Source organism: Homarus americanus, unplaced genomic scaffold (genome assembly GCF_018991925.1).
Source record: "Homarus americanus isolate GMGI-L3 unplaced genomic scaffold, GMGI_Hamer_2.0 scaffold6317, whole genome shotgun sequence".
NCBI classification, from domain to species: domain Eukaryota; kingdom Metazoa; phylum Arthropoda; class Malacostraca; order Decapoda; family Nephropidae; genus Homarus; species Homarus americanus.
Window position 1 is genome coordinate 3,582,285 of NW_024730668.1, and position 24,240 is coordinate 3,606,524.

Here is a 24,240-nt window from a genome sequence, read left to right on the forward strand (position 1 = left end):
TCTCTAGGTCTGTGTGGCTGTATACATAGTCTTTTTCTAAATTGAGTTTTGACATAACTCGGTTGGGTGTTTTAGCTAAGATCTTGGATTGGTTTACATAGGAGTTTTTCTTATCTTTCTAGTGACCAGAACATTGAACAAATCTTTGACATTAATAGATAAAAAATAATACTGTAGCTGTAGTGATAATTTTCTGTGATTCTTGTTATATTTCAGGATTACCAAAATATAGAGACTTCATAAAATTAGTTAGATGGGCAAGATCATGGCCACCAAGATATCATTGTTCCCCAGCTCTAGGAATTTGGCATCTTCCAGCAGTTTCATTAGTGACCTCCTTGCCTAATATGAACAATGACACATTGTCAAGCCTTAAAGGTGAGTGATTATTTTTCTCCCAAAATTTTATTAGCATATAAATGTAATAAAGATAATTTATATTCATAGAATGAAGGGAGTGATGTTTTCAACTTTGTATAGGATTAATAATTGTATTTTTTGACAAATAACATACAGTAGTTATATTGTCGCCACTAGTACATACGAGCACTGTGCCTTCCACAATGATAAGGGCCTGGAAGGAACACTGATGATTTTTTTTTCCTTTTGGGGGGTGGTATTAAAGTGCTGAATTCTTTGGGTCATACTCTTTTTTTTTTTGGGGTAAAAGTAATGATTGGTCCCAACATCCTATTTCATGTACAAGCAAGAAACTAGTTAGCTGGAGTATGATAAACACATTATAGCTATGGTCTAAATCCAAAGACTAATCTAAAAGATTAATTAACCTCTCCATTGCAACTGCCACTATGAACTGAGAGAGTAGGAGCAAGGCAGTAGAGGGTGGGAGGCCTGAATGAACATGTGATATAATAATACTAGTTAGAATGCTTCTTGCCCTTCCCTTTAGCTCAACTATCCCCATTCAGTCCTGGTAGATGTCCACACATGGGATGGGTGGAGTGTGGGCTTCCAATCTGCCTAGTACTGGGCTTGGCAATAACATGGGCTCTCAGGATTGGTCCTTTATGGTTAGCTTCCCTTCAGTGGGCATCTCAGGTATCCAGAAAGGGAGGTGATACTAAATGCTCCAACAACAACTATCTCTCAAGTTATGGAAGCTTGAGTTTTGGAAATTCATATGAAAGGACTGAAAGTTTGGAACAAGATTCGAGATATAGAAGAAAATTTTACACAAACAGAAAATCTTTGGGAAATTTCTTTAGTTTAGAAAATGGGAAAAAAAATGTATAAATATTGCCAACCTCCGACATTTTAGTAAAGACTTTTATTAAACTTTAGGGGACCAGACTTACATATATCTCAATAAAGCTCTGTCTAAAAAAGTTAATTTATTTCTGTATGCTAGGTATGAGAGTACAGCATCTACCTGAACATGAGATGACTGAGGCTGAGGTGAAGCACATCGTATTAAACCCTACACCTGATGTTGATGAGCCACTGAGAATGAAGAGGAAATTTGCGTTACTCATCTCCTTCAGTGGCCAAGGATACTACGGCATGCAGAAGTGAGATGGGTTTATGAGAGTGCTGTATAAAGGGGATACATGCTTAACTTAACCCAAAAAAATAATTTTTGTTTGAACAAATAGTTTTCTCTCCATAACCAGTTTAACTGAAGGCTTCAAAGTTTCATCGTTAAAGCTCAGGGGGCCTCATACCTGGCATGTAATGGAAAGACAATTAAAAATAAAAATCGTACATATACCCGGTACTTGTTAAAAATGAATTATAAAATGAAAAATATAGCTTACATAGGTCTGTGGTAAACAGGATGGGGTTTTAAAGTCATAAGGTCATATTTTTTAAGATGGTGGATTCTGGGTTATGATTGCTGAAATATATGGATATACAGTACTGTGTACTGAAGGAGGCTTCTTATTGGTAATTTATATCTAATTTTATTATACAGTACTGTATAAGGTGTATATACATTGACAATAGTGAATCCTATAACCAAGGATATAGTACAAAACTGTCCAGTGGTTCCTCGGTTAACGAACACAATTCGTTCCAGAAGGTCGTTCGTTAACCGAAACCTTTGTTTCAATGCAATTTTGGGTAATTGGTTCCAGCTCACCGAAAATTACATACAAAGTAACAATAAATGCAGTAAAGTACACTCACTTTGAGGTGTGTATGTAGAAGGCTTCTGGTTGATGATGATGATGATGGGAATTAGAAGTGGAGGTGGAGGAGAAGGGAGAAGAGAAGGAAGTGGGGAGTGGAAGAGAAATCACCCCATGCTTCATGCCATCATTTCACCCATAAAATTTTAAGTTCACTAAGTGTAATTCAAGATTATTTTCTTTAAATCAACACTGCACTGCACTATATATTGTCAATATGTAAAATAAATTTCAGAATGACCAATAATTGTACTGTAAAAATGGTTTATATTCAAGAGAGCCAACAAGCAAGATGTTACCTCCACTGACCAGAGATACAAACTGACGCCTGTTGGGTGAGTTGAGTGGCTGATTGGCGCATGAAAAACTAGTTTCCTGTACTGCAATTATGTTAAAATGACTAAAAATTTTAATATAAAACTTAGAAAATTATTGAATAGTACAACTTCCTTGATATTTACTGAAATTTTAACGAATTTAAGCCCTAGAATCGATTACTGTATTGGCGGACTAATATTCCAGCTGGTGAGCAAGCGAAAACATGTTGACAAGATTTTGTAAAAATTTTGTTAACCGAACTTTTTTTCGTTAACCGAATTTAATATTCTTATGGAAGGTAATTCGTTAGCCGAGGCGTTCGTCAACCGAGGGATCACTGTATTCTTAAAACGGAGAGTGAAATCTTTCATACCGGAATTTATTCTTAGAATTACTGTACCTGGGATTTTGCAAGGGATTCTGTGTATTGGCAACTTTAATTCTCAATATGATAGTTTACTGTGACAGGCATCATAATGTTCATTTTCTCTAAGTGTTTCAAGCAGTGAATAAAATTCCTCTTTCCATATTTACAGGAATCAGTATAGTCGTACTATTGAAAGTGATTTGCTTGCAGCCATGCTTGCTGCAGGTTTGATCACAGAAGAGGAGCTCAATGTCCCACAATTGTTCTCCTTCCAGCGGGGTTCTCGAACTGACAAAGGCGTGTCTGCAGCACGGCTGTTAGTTTCTGCTCTGTTTCGTGAGTAAGAAAATAAATAGTGTATTTAATGTGATTTTTAATATCTCCCATTAAAAATGTTGTTCAGGTGTTGAGTTAAGTGACAAATAATAATTTTCTCTTCATATACCAGTACGGTATACAGTTTCAATACACTATTCAAATTTTTTAAATTTTTCTTATGTGAAGTAAGTTCCCACCCACCTTCTTTGTACATTACTTAGTATTTGAATCTTTTCAGAGTTTTAAATGCTTACTAATGGGCCATATCTTCCTTCTTTGCAGCTACAGATGTGCCTGACCTAGTAGGGGAAATAAATAAACATCTGTGTGACCAGATCCGTGTGATGGCTGCATATCGAGTTATAAAAAGCTTCAGCAGCAAGCTGTGGTGTGACTCTCGCACCTATTCATACATGTGCCCAACTTTTGCTTTTGCTCCTTGTACCGAGGTAAATTTAGAATTAGGTAATTTTACATTTCATTTATCAGTATCATGTTGTTTTATCAACTAATTCAGTATTATATAACTCACACACAAACATCACTTCAAGGAATTTTAGCATAGAGAAATATAATTATTGTACTGAAAACACTATACTGTACAGATTTTCCTCATTTTGCATAATACTAGATGTTATCCTGAAAAGTATTACCCAGCTTGAAAACTATTCCTGAAAACCTTTTGTACAAGTACAGTATACTATTGATTTTTTTTGTAAATGAGATCACATTTTCCTAAATTCAATACAGGGGGTCCCAGGGTTATAAACGGGTTCTGTTCCTGAGGACGTTCTTAAGTCGAAAATGTACATACGTAAGTCGTAACACATGCTAAGTGCATTACTTACAGAACAATGTTTAAAATCCACTTTATCATAGTCTAAGTCCTTATATACATCTAAAATCACATAATTTAAGAGAAAAGAAGAAATAGAATGACAAAACACTGTACAGTAAATGAAAGCAAAAAATAAGTCATCAGGTAAATAAAATACTGTAAATTTAAAGCTTAACCTCGTTCATATCGGTGGGTGTTCATAAGTCGGACGTTTTTAAGTCGTTACCCCCTGTACTCCCATTATAAAAATTGAGATACATTATTATCCCCCCAAGCAATCTTCAAAACAACTTAAAATGCTACAAAACATATTTTTAAGGAAAATTTTTGGTGTACAAAGATTATAAGCCAATAAGAAACATAATAAATGAAATTCAAGTCTGGGAAGACATGAAAGTTACTGAGAAGCTGTTCCACTGGTTATGATGCAGTACAAAACTGTAATGATCAGTCAAGACAAATGGTTTTAATTTCGTAGTGACGCACAAGCTGGAAGTCTACTGCACTATACTTTTATGCATTTTTAGACGTTTTACTTGTAGATTTGGATTTAATTTTTGATAAAAGGTTTTATCTGAAGAAAAATGCTAAACTTATCCATTTAACCCCTTTTGTATGGGGGCCTCTCTAAGCCACATAAAATCGTCCAACATTAGCCAAATAAAATATTAAAAGTAGCATCACCACAGTGTACGTGGGCCTCTCTATGCTGAATAAAATTGTCTGGTGATAGGTAAATACAATACTAAAAGTGGCATTGCCATAGTGAAGAGGTTAACATTTTATTCTTTCCAATGACAAAAGATCAAACTTAGCACAACAGCATTCTTAATCAATCCTGTGAGCCATAAAAACAAAAACACTACATACATTTTATTTTTAGCTTAGTTAACCACTCTTAATACAGTACAGTACTGTATGTTGTTTTTAGATTGTCTTTATAAACTGACCAGGTCTGGTACAGGAAGCCTTGAGATGGCTTTGTTAACTTCCAGTGCTGTGAAGAAAAAAATTACAAGTGAAAAGAAATACATATGGTAACTTAAGATTTTTTGTATGTACAGTAAATTAAACATGGGACAAGTTTTTTTTCTTCATAACTGGATATTTATAACCAGGGTCTTTGTAAATTGGGGACTGCTTTTTTTTAAGAAAAAACAAAAAACAAAACATAGACAACCATTATGCTGTGTAACTGGAGATCTGTACCTAAATGGGAAAGTTTGACTCGAAGACATGATAAAACTACACAATATTTCCATCAGGTTTTGTTATTTTATACTGTGGAAAATTAAAATTAAGGCATGTACTGTATACATATAGGAGCAAAAGTCAATTTTAATGGCAACTTCCCTCCTTATGACTGGCAGTGTTATCTTGCTTTGATAAATTATGACACTTGGTACTACTCATAACATTTGTTATTTACTATACAGGTACTGTACTTTGTCATTTGGCATGGGTGATGCTGGTTAATCAATTATGCTGATTAAGAGGGAACAACATTTAACAAAGGAATGCAATACTGTACAGATAGAGTACAACTACTGTACTCACTAATTAAATATTAGTAGCAGTGTAATACTTCTGTTTCTTGAAGCTTGTTTTCACTATAAATGTACAGGTACACTGTACAGTATATGTAATGAAATATGGGTGGCCACTTTGTATATCTCATCACAATAAAAATACAGTACACAAAATTTATTTATTAAGTTGTATTGAATTTGATTTCTCACTTGTTAAGTGATTAAAAAGTGAATGGTTCACAGGTGATCAGCGAGGATTATCGTATCACTCCAGAAGTCATTGAGGAACTCGGAAGATTGTTGCAGATGTATATAGGCCATCGTAATTTCCATAATTTTACATCTAAAGTGTAAGTTGATGCAATAATGTTAGTGTAGTTTTTCATCTGTATTGCTGGCCTTGAACAACTGCAGCAGGAAGCAGTTGTTCAATCTCAAGGTGAGTTATAAGTTGTTAAAGTGTTTTAAAATGATGACACTAGTGTTAAAGTGAGAAAATGTTGTCTTAGAATTGTTTACTTTATTCTATTCTTCTCTGGTCAGTTGTCTGACATTTCTTTGGTAGTGAAGTGTATCCTCATGCCTTTAGTGAGAACATTAAATATGTGTTTATGTTGATGAAACCATAGTTACCCCACATGTCGTCTGATAGCAGATATTTCAAATTACTGTACAGTATATATATTAAGTATTTTATTACTTCCCAAGAATTATCACAGGCATGAATATAAACTACTTGAATAATCCAGGACTATTGTAAATCCCTAATCGAGTATGGCATGCAAATAGTAATTATTTGGTGGTAAAAACTGCTATACAGTGGTCCCTCGGTTAACGAACGCCTCGGTTAACGAAATTTCAGTTAACGAATTACCTTCCATAAGAATCTTCAATTCGGTTAATGAAAAAAAATTCGATTAACGAAATCCTTACGAAAATTATGTTTTGTTTTGAACATCAGCTGATAAGCTGAGGAGGTACTCAGCCAATTCAGTAATCTCTTCTATGTTTACATTCGTTTCCATTGGAGTAAATATCAAGAAAATTGTGCTCTTTAATATTTGTGCATTTTTTTATACAGTATTAAAATTATTGGTCATTCTAAAATTTAGCCATCCAAACTCTGTTTACATAAAGTTTTTCAACTATTTTTGGCTCATATATGTAACTTTATTCATTTATTGAAACTCATTTACATGCACACACTGTCCTAAGGGCAAAGCTGAACTGTACATGTAATCAGAATAAAGTACAAAATGATTACTAAAATTTTTGTCTAGTGCAAACTATGGCATGTTTACATTCAAATTAATCATTATCTTATAAGAATTCCAGCAATGCAAATTAAATTCACCCCAGTCACTTCTATTAAATTTTATAAGCAAAAAACAAAAACTCAATCTAAAGGACATAAATTAACAATTAAATACTTCACACCACAGGTGCCACCTGTCAAACCTGTCACTGTCACCCCTCCCTCCCTACCCCCCACCTTCCCAAAAAAATGTTTGGTGAAAAGCACTAGACTTACAGTTTTAATCTTATATAATATCTCAGACTAAAGTTAGGAGAATATAATTTGTATTTGAATATAAAATTCATATATTTTGCACAAGATAAAATTTTTGCTCTCTCTAATAAAATTCTTAAATTAGATCTAAAATTTGTATGTCTAATGCAAATTTTAGCTTGTTTATATTCAAATTAATCACTATCTTATAAGAATTTCAGCAATGTAAATTATATTCTGCCCTGGTAATTTCTATGAATTTTATGAGCTAAAACAAAAATCCAAGTAAATAAACAAATTATACTTCACCAGACTCACTATCTGTCAATCAAAATACACCTCACCTCCCGCTCCCCCCTCTTCCTACGCTCCCTCCCTCCCTCCCTACCTCTGCCTTCCCAGACAAAAGTTTCATGTTTTCGTTAGGCTTTAAAGTGTTTATCTTATATAATATCTCAGACTAAAGTTAGGAAAATATAATTTGCATTGCTGGAATCGTTGCAAGACAGCAAATAATTTGAATATAAATGTCATATATTTTGCACAAGAGATAAAATTAATCACCTGTATCACATTACAGCAGTGATTTAAGAGTTCTAGTGTATATGTACGATATATATAGTGATTTAAGGGCGATTTAGGGAAATTTTAGGAGTGTTTCTGACTTAATGCATTTTTGGCTTTACTTTGTATACAGTATACTTTTCTGTGAGCTGGAACCCAATTACCCAATATCCCATTGAAACAATGGTTTCGGTTAACGAAATTTTTGGTTAAATAACGACCCTCTGGAACGAATTGACTTCGTTAACCGATGGACCACTGTACATATATGAGTATGTAATGAGTATACAAATAACATGGACTCCCTGTATAAGAAATGGAAAACAAAATGAAGTCAAAGGGTTAAGGAGCAAACATAACAAAAACTAAAGTAATGCTTAGTGACATGGGTGAAGGACCTGCAGTGGAAAATCACTGTGTGCTACCTGTAAGAAGGGTGTTGGCAGAAATTCAGTAATGTGCAGTAGTCTTGGGAAATGGGCAGACAAAGAGGTGCAGGTGTGTAAATGATATATTGCAGGGTGTTGCTGACTATAAGTGTGCTAAATGTCTCATCTTCTAAATACTGTAGACTACCAGGAACTACTTTTGTTTATTCCAATTTACAGTCTGCACTTACAAATACCTATATGTGCCTTACTATTCACTAACTTATACAGAGGAATATGATTTAGCATATATGAAAGTAATCTTCATATAGATACATAAAACTATTTTCAGAAACTACCATGAACTGCGTGCCTCCCGCCGTGTTATTGATGCAAACTGCAGTGAACCATATGAGCGTGGTGGCTTGGAATGGATCACCATAAAAATTAGAGGTACAGTACTTGGAATTACATTGCTGTTTTCTTTTTTTTTCTGCACTTTTTGTACAAAACATGCTACCTCATTGATATATAAAATGGCATAGTAGGTTATCATTTCTTGTTGGATATAATGCCAATTTTGAGTGTTTTGTGGTGCTATCCCTACAGGATTCCACCAATATGCAGTATGAAGCACATGAAGGATTTCCAAGAGTATACAGTATTTAGGTTTGGCATCTTAGATGATTGCATAATTTTTTAATATGGAATTTCTTGTTGCATAATCTTGTTGCTTTAGCATCTTAAAGTGCAGTCACTCATGCCAAATAACTATGGGAAATCAATGATTCCAGCAACTTTGTCTGTCAGAACAGATAACAACCAGTTGCTGCAGCTACGGTTGATGCTCAGACTAGACAACAGTTCTCACCATTTAAAAGTTGTTGATTCAGTAACAGTTACACTAATGCAAAAAATGCTATAGTGTGGTAAACAAATTGTGAGTGCTGGAAATTAAGTTGCAACCCAGTACTGAGTAACTGAGATCTACCGGTATGATAAAGTTAAATTCTGATGCTAGTGGTAGAGCCATACTTAAAGGTTGACATTTTATACCTGTTATATAAGATGACCCCTAGTTTTTGAAAAAAACAAACAAAAAAAACATTGAGCTTCCAAAGTTGACTTATACGTTGCAATACTGTATACGGTGTGTATTATTTCAGAATATTGTATATATATCCTTCACAAATAATCCCATGCGTGAAAATTGTCTTGGTTTGAAACCTCTTTTCTTTATTACATATATGAAATACAAGCTAAAATAATGAAAGTACAGTACAGTCGAACGTCGATTTAAAGCAATTCAATATAAGATTATTGATTTAAAGCGAAACCCACAATTAAGGACAATGTTTTAATTTAAAGGGAATCTTTCCTATTTTGCGCGAGTCAATCTGGCGCAATATTTTAAAATTCGCGCCTAATGTTTCTCTGGGCACGCTACAATGTCCTAAGGGCAAACTGTACTGTACATGTACTCAATGTACTAAATGATTAATAAATTTTTTGTCTAGTGTAAACTATAGCATGATTATATTCAAATTAATCACTATCTTATAAGAATTCCAGCAATGTAAATTATATTCTCCCCTGTCACTTCTGTGACATTTCATAAACAAAAAACAAAAACTCAATCTTCACTCGACCTTCGGTGACAACTGTCAAACATGTCACTGTCACCTCCCCTTCCCCAGCCAGGGTTTGGTGGTTATACAGTAGGCTTTTAGTTTTTATCTTATATATCATCACAGACTTCAGTTAGAAGATAATTTGCATTGCTAGAATCCTCGCAAGACAGCAAAAATATGAATAAACGTCATATATTTTGCACAAAAGATAAAATTTTTGCTTTTTGTAATTAGAACTAATATTTGTATGTCTAATGCGAACTATAGCATGTTTATATTAAAACTAATCACTACCTTATAAGAATTCCAGCAATGTTAATTATATTCTCCCAGGTCAGTTTAGTGACATTTTATAAGAGAAAAACTCTTAAGGACAGATAAATAAATAAGTACTAGACCTTGGCATCAACTGTCAAACATAGCACCTCACCTCTCCCCCCCCCTCACCATCAGCTGATCGCTAGTAAACAGACCATTTCATGTCCCATAATTTTAGCCGTGTTAATTTATGAGTGTTTGTTTTAATATAATACTACAAAAAACAATGTTTTGTTTATTCTAGGAGATGGACTGAGGTGTATCTGGGTAGACTCTCAGTCTTTTTAGTATTTTGTGTTTCTCTCAAGTACCAAACTAAATTATTCCATTGAAACAACACTTCGATTTAGTGCGAATTCGGTTTAAAGCGACCTCTCTTGGAACGTATCTCGCGCGTTATATCGATGTTCCACTGTATTACTTAAATGGAAATCATGAGACCTCATTTGACACAATGAAACGGCAATGCGAGAATCAAATTTTCAATTCTATATTCTCAAGGTAAATATGGATTCTTGGCATTAATTCCTGAAACTTAGCCATGCTCATAAGATGAAAATTGTAGAATGATTGGGGTTTTTCCAGACTGACTTTTTGCCCTAAATTATGTTAAACACTCTTGCTCTCTCATCTTGTTAACCAGGAACATAGTAATAGCTAATGCTGTCACAACTTGAATGCCATTATACTTGTTTTGATTGCTGAAATGGTCAGGAGGCAAAATTATATTTACTGTAAAAACATCATTTATGTTTGTTGTGAGAACTGGGAAGTGTTGGTGTTCACTGACTTTTAAATCAGTTATCATCATCCTCCCACTCTGTAAAAATGGTTTGGTGATAGGAAAGGCATCTAGCCATGAAACTTGCTTCAAATTTGCCTGATGCCTACTGGGACACCATGTCATCAGGTAATCATGGCTAAGCCACACAAACATGGAAAATGTACAGAAGAAAGGATTGATGATTAATATTGTTAGGTTATGTTTTGGGATAGATATACTTAGAGCTGAAGCACATCTCAGTTTTTAGCCTGTTTTGGGGGGTCAAATCATTTTAAGCTATTAACACTGGACCCTCTGAGAAAATAGGCCCTGTTTAGCAAGAATTCACATAATGAATACTTTTTAAAGAACACATGTTCTTTAAGTGTGACCTTAGTGTACTGTTTGTGGTATTCCTTGCAGGTCAAAGTTTCTTGCTGCATCAGATTCGTAAAATGATCGCCTTGACAATGGTCATCTGTCGAGGACTAGCTAAACCAGACTTAATACTGAGAGCATTTAAGGAAGATTTCATAGATCTGCCTATAGCACCAGCACTTGGCTTGGTTCTTGAAGATCAACATTTTGATCATTATAACAAGAAGTATGCTTCATATGGTACCCGTGAGGTATGTGGAAGAGTATTAGCCTAACTAAGGCATTTACAGTATTAGCGTTGGAACATTAATCAACTACTGTACTGATGTTGAATCCTTAGTTTGCTCGAGATATTTCTTTAGTTTTGTACAAATTATACTTTGTGTATAAGATGGTTATGCAGCAGGCTGATTACATTGCTATAAGTAGATGACATAGCTTCTAAATATTTTCTGTCAGTTTAAGATACTGTGTATTGTATTACTGTTACCACATGGGAATTAGTCCTAATATAATATATCTATATCTGTAATTGCACTTTTATTTTGAATAGTTTGTAATTATATCTCTCTCTGTTGTATTTTATTTAAAGTGTGTTGAATGCCTTTCTTTCTTAATAACTAATTCAGTTTGTAGATTTTATCAGCAAAAATGTAAGTGCTGTTGCATAATGTGCAACATTTGATGTCATACTGGTTATATTATGTATAGAAAAAACCTCCCCTTGTGGTAACCTATGAAAACCTTTGAGGGAACAAAACATAGATAATACTTCTACAATATATACTATAGTACAGTATGTATAGGTAGTCAATTCATAAAACCAGTCCTTTAAAGAAGTGGTGAAAAGGAAAAGTAGAGTACTGTACCGTAATAATCAGAATGTGAGAATAAAGCGCACAAGGCTTTAATTACTAATGTGTGCTTTCTGACAGCATTAAAACATCCACTCTAATTTGATGGAACTACATCTAATGTAAATGTTAAAAGATGCTGACATTTCGATGTCGTTGCAGCTTTGTGGATCCCTTATCAATTCGAGCCATGGGTGTCTGTTGAAATTATTTTGAGGGGGTAGATGGCTTCTTGTTGTTTTGAATCATCAAGGGATGATGGATATGCCTTCAAAGTTTTACCATTACAGTCAAGAGGATAGGCCTATGGTTGATAGTCTAATCTGCATTGATTGGATCAAAATATATCTTATTACCCACTTGTTTATAAAAGTGAAAATTAGTGTGTGTATATATCACTCTTCATATAACCTCCTCTGTTTTCTCATCCAATTCTTTTTCAGCCTCTCAACTGGGATGCAGTTGCTGAAAATATCCATCAATTCCGTGAACAACACGTAGAGTCGACAATTGTTACCACAGAGATAAAAGAGAAGTCAATGTTAAAATGGTTGGTTGTACCACATTTTCATGATCTGGATATGTGGGCAGTCTCACCCCAAGCTGACAGCCAACAAGGAAAAACACATTCACGAGTAAGTCACCACACTGTTCTTAATTATATCAAACTATACTGCAGAAATTATTGCATTAAAGAAGGCTGAAAGAAAGATTTGGGGTTAAGAACAATGTAGTTGTTTCATACAAGTAGAGGTAAAATGATTGGACTTGAATACACAACACAGTATATTGATAGGAAGTACTGTACAGTATTATGAACTACTGTGGATGCAAAGATTCACTATTTGTATTTCATATATAAGTTAAGGATATGAACAAATATTTGTAGATGCTTCTTCATTTGTGTTAATGCTTTCCTGTTACTTCTCCACTCGGCTATCAGCAATGTGAGCTGCCTGGTGGAGGACATCTAGCTAAAAATGGGGGATTGGTCCTGTAATGACATTTACTAGTAGTCAGGTAGCTCACTTCCTCTCTTGGATTCCTGGTTAGTCAATTGGAAATGAAAGCACAGAGTAGATAGGCCTTATAATCAAAGATCATGGCCCTTAGCTGTTGCATGAGGTAATAACTTGATGGCCAAACCTAATGAGACCTCTTAGTTCCCAAGGATAATGTTTCCTTCTAATTTCCCTTTTCTGAAGATGATGGTTGTGGCAGAGGGATTGGCAGTTGTAAGACTGGCCCCAGCTGTTGAAAGGAGCATAGTATGAAAGCCAAGCCCTCAAATTGGCTAGTGCAGTAACATAGCTGCTTGGTTGTGAGTTTTGCTAGGAAGTAGTATTACAGGATTGCTCCTCCACTTCATGTTCAGCTTTTGTAGTTTTATGTTGGTACAAAATAGCTTTTGACAGTTTTATGGTAGGTGCATAGATGACCATCTTCACGATGAGCAAGGCTGTGATGAGGAATGTTTCATTGTTCAAAGTCTTTTTCCTGATTTGATTACTTATATGTTATATACAGGTATCACTTGTTTAACGATCACAGTGCATTCTTGAAAAACAGGTCGTTAAGTGGAATGATCATTAAACGAGAGGCAATGAGAAATGATATACTAAACGAGGAATAAAATCTGTGGAGATGGCACGTAATTGTGTAGCCGAGTCGCTGACCCGCCACCCAGTAGCAGTCGGAGCGGGTGAGGCTGAACTGTGAGTTATGTTATTGTTCATCTCGTAATTTCGGGTAGATACAGTATATGTAAGCAGGAGAAATTTGTTGAAGATGTTTTTACTGTGAGCATACTCCTTGAGCTGGTTGGAGAGGTAGCCAACCACATAACTTTGGCACAGCACAGTGGTCACCCATGCCTAGGAGTTAGAGCGCCAAATGGTGGGAAGATGTTCTCTGAGGTTTTCAGCATGGTAGGCGAGCATCAGCTTGAGCTTCAAGTCACTCTCCACACTACTTTCCAGCAGTAGAGTGATATGGTCCTTGGCTGCCTTGAATCCTGATACTACATTTTCCTCCTTGGCAACAAATGTTCTGGAATACAAGTTTACAGGTATACCCTGGTAACTGATGTCCCATTAACCGATGATTACATATAGGGGAAATACCCCACAAGTTTCGTTGATACCCCAGATCTCCGGCAATCGGGAAAGGAGAGGCAGAACTGTTTTGAATTTGGTGGGTAGTGACGTGGTGCGAATTCTTGCCACGAGAGGGCTCTGCGCATTGCCTCTGACTGTTACCGCCCCCCTGCACTTGGTTACACTTACCATGTCTCCTACTTTGTATTTTTTCGTTATTTCCGACTTCGTGTTACGCAATCATGCCTAAACTCTCCAGTGATAGATCCTCTTGTGCTGGGCATAATAAGAGTGGTGATGGACCAGCAAAGATTGGTAGAGACTTGATTTTTTTGTTCTGACTTAGTGTGTTATGCAATCAAGCCTAAATGATCTAGTGATAGTTCCTCTTGTGCTGCCCTTCTTAGGGGCAGCTTGATAAGATTTTATAAGGTGTATTAACCCTCTCGTGCATGCGATAAGTTTTACGTTTTCAAGTTCACATCTGTTAGGCCCCCAGGGCAGGCGAGACAGCACACGGTAAATATATATTTGTTTTGCTTTATCAATTCCCCAATTTTTTTTATTGGCATAAAACATATATCTTTGGCTTTGTAACTGATTGCTCTGCAACACGAAAAAAAAATATATACCAATACGTGCACAACCTCCTAGCTGAAAATTGTCTGTGCCAACTTTTTAAGTTCTATACACTGCTAGAAGCATAATTTTTATTACGGTAGCTTTCCAATGCAGCAATCTGATTTCTGATAGGACTAATAGTTTTTGAGAAAAATGCAAAAACTGATTCTCAAATGGTAAAATCTTTAGTTTTTATCTTTTTTGTTTATTTTTGTGCCTATGTTTTACATCAATATAAATTATGCAGAGTATTGCATTTTGTAGCCGACACTATAATGAAGAGAATTTTAGTGATAAAATTCATGAAAGTCTTGAGTTGTTGTTTTTTTTGGCAATTTTTTTTAACAAGCGGGCAAGCGTTTGACCGCATTGCATGACTTATGGTATGGGTTTATAGTATAATATACGAGAATAACACAAATTAAAAAAAATATATAACAAATTGTATTTTAGTATAATATAAAATAAGATCATATATGTAGGTGGATGGGCATTCAACCGCATTGCATGATTGTCATATAGTAAAAGAAAATAACACAATATCTAATAATAAAATGCAATACTGTACCTGTATAAAATAACAGAAAATATATTATAAAATAAATTCATTCTGTACTGATATAAAATAAGATAATTCTGTACTCACATCCTTCAGCGAGTTGGAAGACTTCCAGAACTTGTAGATGGAATTTGGGGGAGGAAGTGAGTGAATGAGCCCTAGTAAAATGTAAGAGTGAGAGTGAATGTGTGAGTTTGGAGTGTGTGGGGAGGTGGATGAGGGTGTGGGAGTGTGGAGTACGGAAGGAGAGAGATTCCAATGTAGCATAGCTGATAAGTGGAGTGTGGGAGGTGGAAGGTGCTTGGTGACCATGGGAGGCATGTGGTGGGGTGGTGGTGGACCAACTGGGTATTGAGGAAGGGAGGTAGCGGGTGGTTTGAGGCTTGCATAATGCAGGAGATATGAAGATGCTTGAGATGTGGAAGGTTATGGTGAAGAAAGAGTGCAGGTGGTACGTTGTTGGTGTGGGGATAGTGGTAGAGGGAGTCTCTAATGGCGAGGAACTTGATAATGTGGATGCAACCGACACAATTTCTCCCTTAGATTCATGACTTTCTTTGTTGTTATCACGATCATTTTCACTACCAGGCTCTTTAATATCACTATCCACTTGATCCTCACTATCCCTTAACAGGAGTTTTCGAAAATCATCTTCTTTCAGAGATTTTTTTTCGAGACAGTGTCTCTATAACAAGGTTGTATAGCCTGATACGGAGTGATACAGTAATGGCTTTTGAAAACTAAACACCTTCTCTGTAAATATGAACAAAAAAATACTACATTACACAACCATCACTTCATTAAAACAAAAAATATATTATTTCAGGGAGTAGGGTATGCACTGTAATCCAGGAGTAGAAGTTGAGGCAGCCTGCATAGTTTTGCAAATTTAAATGGATGCGACTCACACTCACGTTCTGACTGCTGAGATAATAATGTGCATTTATCATTCCGTTCTTCCCTTCCTATGCGCCTCGATAGTTGCCAATTATTTTATTTGATAGAACTTACTTGCTATTATGACACATCAAAATTGTATGCAATTCTGTTGAAAACTTAGTTTTTGGCAATTTTTTTAAAAGTTTGGTGATTCGATTTGCATCACTGTGAAGTTGGTCTTATTGTGAATATGACGTGAATCGCATCATCATGCACGAGAGGGTTAAGAGTGGTGATGGACCAGCAAAGGTTGGTAGAGACTTGAACTTGCCATCCTAGACTGTCTCTACCATCCTCAACACAGGTAAATAACAGTCAACTTATGTTTTACATTGCTTATTTAATGCTGATTAATGCTTGCTTTATATGTCTACTTTATTTTCTTGCTCGACAGCGTGTATGATAGAGATATATCAAGGGTAGATGGGAGTTTTTGGAAGGTGGCCGGTCCCTAACCCCCTGAATTTGTTATATTATTATTGGATTAATTGCTTTGATAACCGTTGATTCACTAACCAACGACTTTTCGTGGTCCCGATATACATCGGTTATCAGGGTATTACTGTACTGTATCTGATTAAAAAGTTGAAAAGTGCGACTTAAGAAAAGAGGAAGAAGTAGTAGTTGACAAGTTGAAGGCTGTACAGTTTTGTATTAAAAAAAATAAATAAATAAAAATATATATATACAGTGGTCCCTCGGTTAACGAACACAATTCGTTCCCGAAGGTCGTTCGTTAACCGAAACCATTGTTTCAATGGGATTTTGGGTAATTGGTTCCAACTCACTGAAAATTACATCCAAAGTAAAAAAAAATGCATTAAAGTACACTTACTTTGAGGTGTGTATGTAGAAGGCTCCTGGTTGATGATGATGATGAAGGGAATTAGAAGTGGGGGTGGAGGAGAAGGGAGAAGAGAAGGAAGTGGGGGTGGAAGAGAAACTCACCCCATGCTTGATGCCGTCATTTCACCCATAAAATTTTAAGTTCACTAAGTGTAATTCAAGATTATTTTCTTTAAATCAACACTGCACTGCACTATATATTGTCAATATGTAAAATAAATTTCAGAATGACCAATAATTGTACTGTAAAAATGTAAAAAAAGTTTATGTTCAAGAGAGCCACAAGCAAGATGTTACCTCCACTGACCAGAGATACAAACTGACGCCTTGGTGGGTGAGTCAAGTGGCTGATTGGCGCACCAAAAACTAGTTTCCTGTACTGCAATTACGTTAAATAAGTGTTAAAATTACTAAAAAAATAATAATATAAAACTTGGAAAATTATTGAATAGTACAACCTTCTTGATATTTACTCAAATGGGAACGAATTTAAGCCCTAGAACCGATTACTGTATTGGCGGACTAATATTCCAGCTGGTGAGCAAGCGAAAACATGTTGACATGATTTCGTAAGAATTTCGTTAACCGAATTGAAGATTCTTATGGAAGGTATTTCGTTAACTGAGGATCACTGTGTATATATATATATATATATATATATATATATATATATGCAAGTAAATCACTGTAGGTGTGCATGATCTAGGTATATGCTGATAACCACAAGGAAAGAAGAAAACACGAAGTTCCCAAGCGCTTTCGTGTAATTCACATCTTCATATATATATATATGTATGTGTATATATATGTATATATATATATATATATGTATGTATATATATATATATATACAGTGACCCCTCGGTTAACGAACTCAATCCGTTCCAGAAGGTCGTTCGTTAACCGAAAAGTTCGTTAACCGAAACCATTGTTTCAATGGGTTTTTGGGTAATTGGTTCCAGCTCACCGAAAATTTCCTAAATTCAACAAAAATGGTAGAAAAGTTCACTTACTTTGAGGTGTGTATGTAGATGGCTCCTGGATGATGATGATGATGATGGAATTACAATGGGGGTGGAGGAGAAGGAAGAAGAGAAGGCATTGGGGTGGAGAGAAGTCACCCCATGGCACCATTTCACCCATAAAATTTTAGTTCTCTTGGTGTATTTCAAGATTATTTTCTTTAAATCAACACTGCACTGCATTATATATTGTCAATATGTAAAATATATTTCAAAATGACCAATAATTTGCTTGGAAACACAGAAAAAAAGCGTTTAGTTGAAGAGAGTCTCAAGCAAGATGTTACCTCCAGTGAAAACAGAGAGAGACTAACGCCTGTTTGCTGTGTTAAGAGGCTGGATGCTGCGCTTTAAACTAGTCACTTTACCTTCAATTATGTTCAATAATTGTTAAAATGACTAAAAAATTGAATATTAAACTTTTAAAATTATTGAATAGTATAAACTTCTTGATATTTACTAAAATAGTTAGGAATTTAAGCCCTAGAACCGATTAATGTATTGGCGGACTGATACTAAAGCTGGTTGCCCGGCCAGTGCAAGCGAAAACATGTTGAGGTCGGTTCGTAAGAAATTCGTTAACCGAATTTTTGTTCGTTAACCGAATTGAAGATCCTTATGGAAGGCAGTTCGTTAACCGAAATTTCGTTAACCGAGGCGTTCGTTAAACGAGGGGTCACTGTATATATATATATATATATATATATATATATATATATATATATATATATATATATATATATATATATATATATATATATATATATATATATATATATATATATATATATATATATATACGTACACAAAATTGAAGTTTCCAAGTAACTACTGTACTGTATATGCTATACGAGACCTACTTTATACACACAGGTGACATCTCCTATATGGCGTGCACAAAAGAAAATATATGAAGTTAGAGATGGGGAAAGCCTTGATACAAACAGCAATAGCAGTGACGATGAAGATAAATGAGATACACTGAAGTTGATGATAGCAGCAGCAAACTATCTGAAGTTGATTTTGGATGCAGCAGTTGGTAAGTAGTAAAATGTTACAGTATTATTTTAACATGAAAAGTTAAATGAAAATTTAACACAAATGCTATTTGCATAAGATGCTAGCTATGTGACCTAAAAGCTCACCATAGCAACGCAGTCCAACTGGAACACTGGCTTTGCTGCCACTAACATCAGGGCTCCCACACAATGCTTAGCATGCTAACTTTCGCACACAACAGGAAGAATTTGATAGTGACGTCATGCCTGATAATCTTGAAAATAGCCCTGGACGTTACATCAATTGCTCTGAGTGTTTTACAGGCCCCACACAACAGGATGGAATTTGATAATGAAGGTGATACACCCTATAATCTTGATTATGACTATGGATGTGCCACCAATTGCTGTGAGTGTTTTTTCATAGGCCCACCACAAGAAGAGGAGGAATCAGACTGATGTCACAACCCGATAATCTTGATGGCTTGAAAATGTGTTTTTACTTTTTTTTTAATAATCATATATCTCCCTTAATATAACTGAAGTCAAAGGGTAAAAATGACTTCAATTTACTAAAGGTTTTTCAGGAAAGTATCCCTTTCGTAACTGGAAGCACTCCTGTACTCTATGAGTAGTAAAATATTTTATTTACATAATACTGTATAACTATAATATTTCCACGCTAACCTGGCCCATAAGCCATGCCCCTCTTCTATACTAAGAGCTGATTGGTTCATAAAAATTCAAGCTAAATGTGTTCACAATTGGTAGGCAGACCTGTTATCTAAAATAATGTTTAATATCTGAACTATCAAAATGCAGATGATTTCAAGGCATTAGTGCTTCAGAGAGGATGTTTGAAAATGTTAAATATTTATCATGGTTGAAAAAATACGTGCTTGTACACACGCAGTCCAGGTGGAGGTAAGACGCTCAGGGGAACCAGTCAGCTATTTGTAGTTATAGATGAGGGGCGGGGCTTACGTCCAACTTAGCGTGGAAAGGGTATACAGTACAGCGTTGTCATATTTTTTAATTTCTGGTATAGGTATATAAAAAAAATACCATTAGCATGTATATTTGTTCAAGTTAGGTAACAACCATAAAACACAACCCATTTTCATAGACAAGGCTGTGGTGTAGGTAACTACCACCAGAAGCCAAAGAAATTGGGGGCTATTCAATTGTGTGTTCGGAAAAGTGATGGTAAACAGGGCTCTGTGGGTGCATTTAGTGACAGGGGCCATTGTTCGTAAGGAAAACGTCTAGTACTGTATACCAGTTTTTATAATTGTGCCAAATTGAATGAATGAAAGTCATAAAACATGAGTTACAAATGACATCTAAGCTGGTTGATGTCAAAATTGTACAGTTTCTTGGCATTTGTGGATGCAAAATTTTTCCAAATACTGTATTCAACTTCTTGTATCATAAGCAGACCACAAAAGTTAGTAAATGTCCATAAAGTTAATAGGTTGTACAACATATGCACCTTTTTTTTAGAAACCTCCATCACATTGTATTTAAGTGTAAAAGTGAGGCCATTAGCCCCAACTCTCACTAATGACTCGGTCTTACAACCATATTGTCTTACCTAACCCTATTTACAGAAAAGTTGTTTCTTTTGAAGAAATAATTAAATCCATATTAACACAAAAATAAATGCCAAAGAATACAGATAGTATTGGACTCTTTTTTTTATTCTTTGAAATTATTGACTCAAAATATAGATGGTCAGAAAAGGAATTCGATAATATCAGCCCCTGTGGCAAAGGGGCCGATGTTTACTATACAGTCAACCCTCGCTTTACGCGGTCCCACATTCCGCGTTTCCACGTTTACGCGGTACCCTGCCGAAACCGGAATGCTCACATTCCGCGGTGCGTGTACCCCTTTACGCGGAGAGCGGCTGGCGAGCCGCGCCATTTTTGGATCCAAACCTCCCGCCATGTTGTGTAAGCGGCGCGAGCAGGGTGCGCACAAGGTCGCCCAGTCATCAAAACATTACCGAGTTCTTCACCTGCCACCCACCACAGCCGGCCCAAGTCAGTGATAGTGATAATTATAGTGAGGATATGGACTTATATGGACTTTGAGGGGTTTGACGAAGGCCCTCTGGCCTCTGTGGTGGATAGTGATACAATTGATACAGGTGAGGGCCAATAATCTGCCTCTGGAACCAACCCCCATCCCGTGTGCCAGCCATCTTTTCTACTAATGTAAGTGTTAAAAAACCTAATATTATTGATATTTCTCTTAATTATTAATTGTGTGTGCATACCATCATAAAATTAAGAAGTTATTTTTACTACAACGTAGGTATTGTGTCTGAAAAAGTGGAGTTTGGGGGTCGGCCCGGTCTTTATTTCAATTAATCCCATATGTTATGTTGTTCACTTTACGCGGGCCGCCGTGGGTTGAATTAACCGTGTAAAGTGAGGGTTCACTGAAATTGTTTTGGCAAAGGACCTTTGCTAAAAAGAGTTGTAGCGAATTAACATTTATTACTTGTTACCCAGTCAGTGTTCCAGTTCTTCATCACCATTGCTTTCATGGTCTCACCCATACAAGTGCTCTTCAAGTTCATTGAAGACTGGATCAAACAGAAGATCTTTAATATCACCAGGAAACTTTTTTTTAAGCTGTTCATTGAAATATTTGGTAACTGCCCCTGTGTTTGATCTGCAGACTTACAGATTTTGGCTAAGAAATTTGCTCTGGATGCATGAAGCTTCAATACAGATTTACATGGTACCAGCAGAGAAAAAATCGTCATCTTTGTTGTATTTCAAGGTCAAATATTTCATATGGGGTTCTTTTTGACAACTTTCCAACATATGACAAGATTATTGAATTCTCTCTGCTAATACCTTACAGAACTGTATTGAAGTTTCAGGCATCCAGGGCAAATATTGTAGCCAAAATCTGGAAGACTGCAGATCAAACACAGGTACAGTTACCAGATATTTTAATGCATGGCTGGAAAGTCAATTGTGACATCACATGGCTTGAAAAAGTTTCCAGATGATACTGAAGATCTTTTGTTTGACCCAGTCTTCGACAAACTTGAAGAGCACTTGTTCGAGTGAGACTACAAAAGCGATGGTGATGAAGAATTGGAACACCAACTGGGTAACAGGTAATAACATTAGTTTACTACAACTATTTCAGCAAAGGGGCTGATGTTAGATCTATTTGCTTTCTATTTGGAACTCCTATTCTGGACTGCTATATTCTGTGCCAATTATTCAAAGAATGATAAAATGGATTGCTTAGTGTTCATAAACTTTTTTTTTTTGCCTTTTATTTTTGGGTTAATATACTGTATATTTCGTTATTGACATTCCAAAGAAACAACTTTTCCCTAAATAGAGTTAGGTGAGGTAGATATTATGGTTGTAAGCCAAGGTCATCAACGAGAGTTGGGGGTAATGGCTTCCACTGTTTGTTACCTGAGGAGTCACTTAAATAAAATATGGTGGAGGTTTCTAAAAAGAACTTTAGAGCATATATTTGACGAGTATTTGTTTTGTGTAAAGTTACTAGGTGATGCAATCTGCTTATGATATAATAAGTGTGATTCTTGGAGAAACTGCACACTTTTGACATCAATTAGAATATTTATTGTTACTTTACTGTACTTCTGTTTTCTGGCTTACTCTCATTCTTTGGCAGACTAAAGATTTTCCTTATGAATTGCTGCCATTTTAGGTTAAAAAGATTATTGCTGACACCAGCAGTTTTAGGGATCATTTTGTAGACATTACTGAGCTTTTGTACTCAAGCACGGCCACAAAGTTGTTAAGAATTGGAACTTACTTACATCTAAAAGGAGATTTACCTCATTTCTCAAATGCAAATCACCGCACATGTAAGTAAATAATTTTAAGGTGACTCCCCCTTGAACAATGAAACCTCATCACTAAAGATATAACTACAGCATTTTTTGGCCTGATTGGAGAGTTTTTCAGTTGATAGTGACATCGAAGGTCAATAAATGCCATTTTGCAATCTAAATTGACAGTTGTAAAAGATGAACTAACAAATGACGAAGGATACATATACTATGAGTTCAAGCATTTACTCGGACACTCCACACAGTGAATACTCAAAGTATACAGTAAGCCTCCTACGTTATTTGTTGCCACATTTATCAGTTCATGTTTTACAACTGTCAATTCAGATTACAAAATGTCATTTATTGGCTTTTATACTTCACAATCTACTGAAAAACTGTTCATCCGGGCCAAAAAATTATATACTACCGTAACTGAAAATACACATTCCAATTTCTTCGGATTCAGGTGGAATTTACCCCCATCACAGCCTGATCTATAGTCTGATTTGCAAGATTTCTGGCGTGTCAAAAAAATAAAAGAGGAAGACTATAAAGGTTTTATTCTCATTTGTAAACTGTATGGAAATGGAATTCAAGTGAAGAGTAAGTTCTCATTCACATGAGCATTTTTTTTAGGGGGGTGTCAATAAATCCTTGTGTGAAAAAGAGCTTAAGGAGTAAACTTGTCAGTGGAGTACAGTACTTTAGTATAGTTTCATCACTTACTTTCTACACTAGTAGAAAGTGTTTCATTACAATAGGAAGTCTTGAATATGTGCCCTCATATGCCTCCGTCGTTCCAGTTCTGCTGCTGTTTGCTTCATCTTAACAGGAAGGTGTTGTACCTCTGTCTACAGGATTAAAAAAGAGGATCTTTAAAATTTTCATTTATCTACTGGGATGTACAGTACAGTATAAACAAATCCACAATGAATTAAAAAAGAAAGCTGAATTATCATTACTCCTGTACTGTATTTTGAGGCAGGCATCCTTCGATATAAGGAACAGGATGCTTTCCCAAAAAGCAGATTAATAAGTGAATGATTGTGTCTCAAACACAATTTAGCGTGGTGTCAATGGGGTTGTGTTCCAGTACTCAAGCCAATTTGTGTGTTTTCTCTCAAATAGACCTAAAAATCACAATATGAAATTATGATGTTGAACCAACGTAACAGGTGGTCACGTAGCATAACAGCAACATGTACAATAAATATTCCACATAGAGGAATAAAGTGTGCAGGCCAATTCCATAAAAGGAAGGATACTGTGAAATCAAATACAATTACAGTACAGTATACCTCTAGCAAGGAAGTGGACACGTTCATGAAACTTCATTGTCCGAGTTAAATTTAAATGGGAATAGGTTCCAGTCCTTGGTTATTCTGTATTTGGCATATGCCAAAAATAAACGAAAA

At 35.6% G+C, this 24,240-nt stretch overlaps 2 protein-coding genes across 12 annotated transcripts in view; one reads left to right on the forward strand and one right to left on the reverse strand.

Annotated features, from left to right (window-relative positions):
* Window positions 1-24,240, forward strand: part of LOC121867185 (tRNA pseudouridine synthase A-like) — a 30,793-nt gene that overhangs the window by 5,451 nt on the left and 1,102 nt on the right. For 6 of the 7 annotated variants that reach the window (XM_042366982.1, XM_042366988.1, XM_042366984.1 and 3 more), the window contains 9 exons: window positions 217-378; window positions 1,370-1,529; window positions 3,005-3,171; window positions 3,436-3,602; window positions 5,764-5,870; window positions 8,315-8,415; window positions 11,098-11,303; window positions 12,350-12,541; window positions 18,863-19,028. In XM_042366982.1, the coding sequence (XP_042222916.1) occupies window positions 217-378; window positions 1,370-1,529; window positions 3,005-3,171; window positions 3,436-3,602; window positions 5,764-5,870; window positions 8,315-8,415; window positions 11,098-11,303; window positions 12,350-12,541; window positions 18,863-18,964 (1,364 nt within the window). In that variant the 3' untranslated portion in view covers window positions 18,965-19,028. Of the gene's footprint in view, window positions 1-216; window positions 379-1,369; window positions 1,530-3,004; window positions 3,172-3,435; window positions 3,603-5,763; window positions 5,871-8,314; window positions 8,416-11,097; window positions 11,304-12,349; window positions 12,542-13,111; window positions 14,518-18,862; window positions 19,029-24,240 lie in introns of those variants that run through there. The other variant, XM_042366983.1, reaches the window with a different exon arrangement.
* Window positions 4,744-24,240, reverse strand: part of LOC121867184 (cytoplasmic tRNA 2-thiolation protein 2-A-like) — a 32,922-nt gene continuing 13,425 nt past the window's right edge. For 4 of the 5 annotated variants that reach the window (XM_042366979.1, XM_042366977.1, XM_042366981.1 and 1 more), the window contains one exon: window positions 23,368-23,676. In XM_042366979.1, the coding sequence (XP_042222913.1) occupies window positions 23,578-23,676 (99 nt within the window). In that variant the 3' untranslated portion in view covers window positions 23,368-23,577. Of the gene's footprint in view, window positions 4,989-23,367; window positions 23,677-24,240 lie in introns of those variants that run through there. The other variant, XM_042366978.1, reaches the window with a different exon arrangement.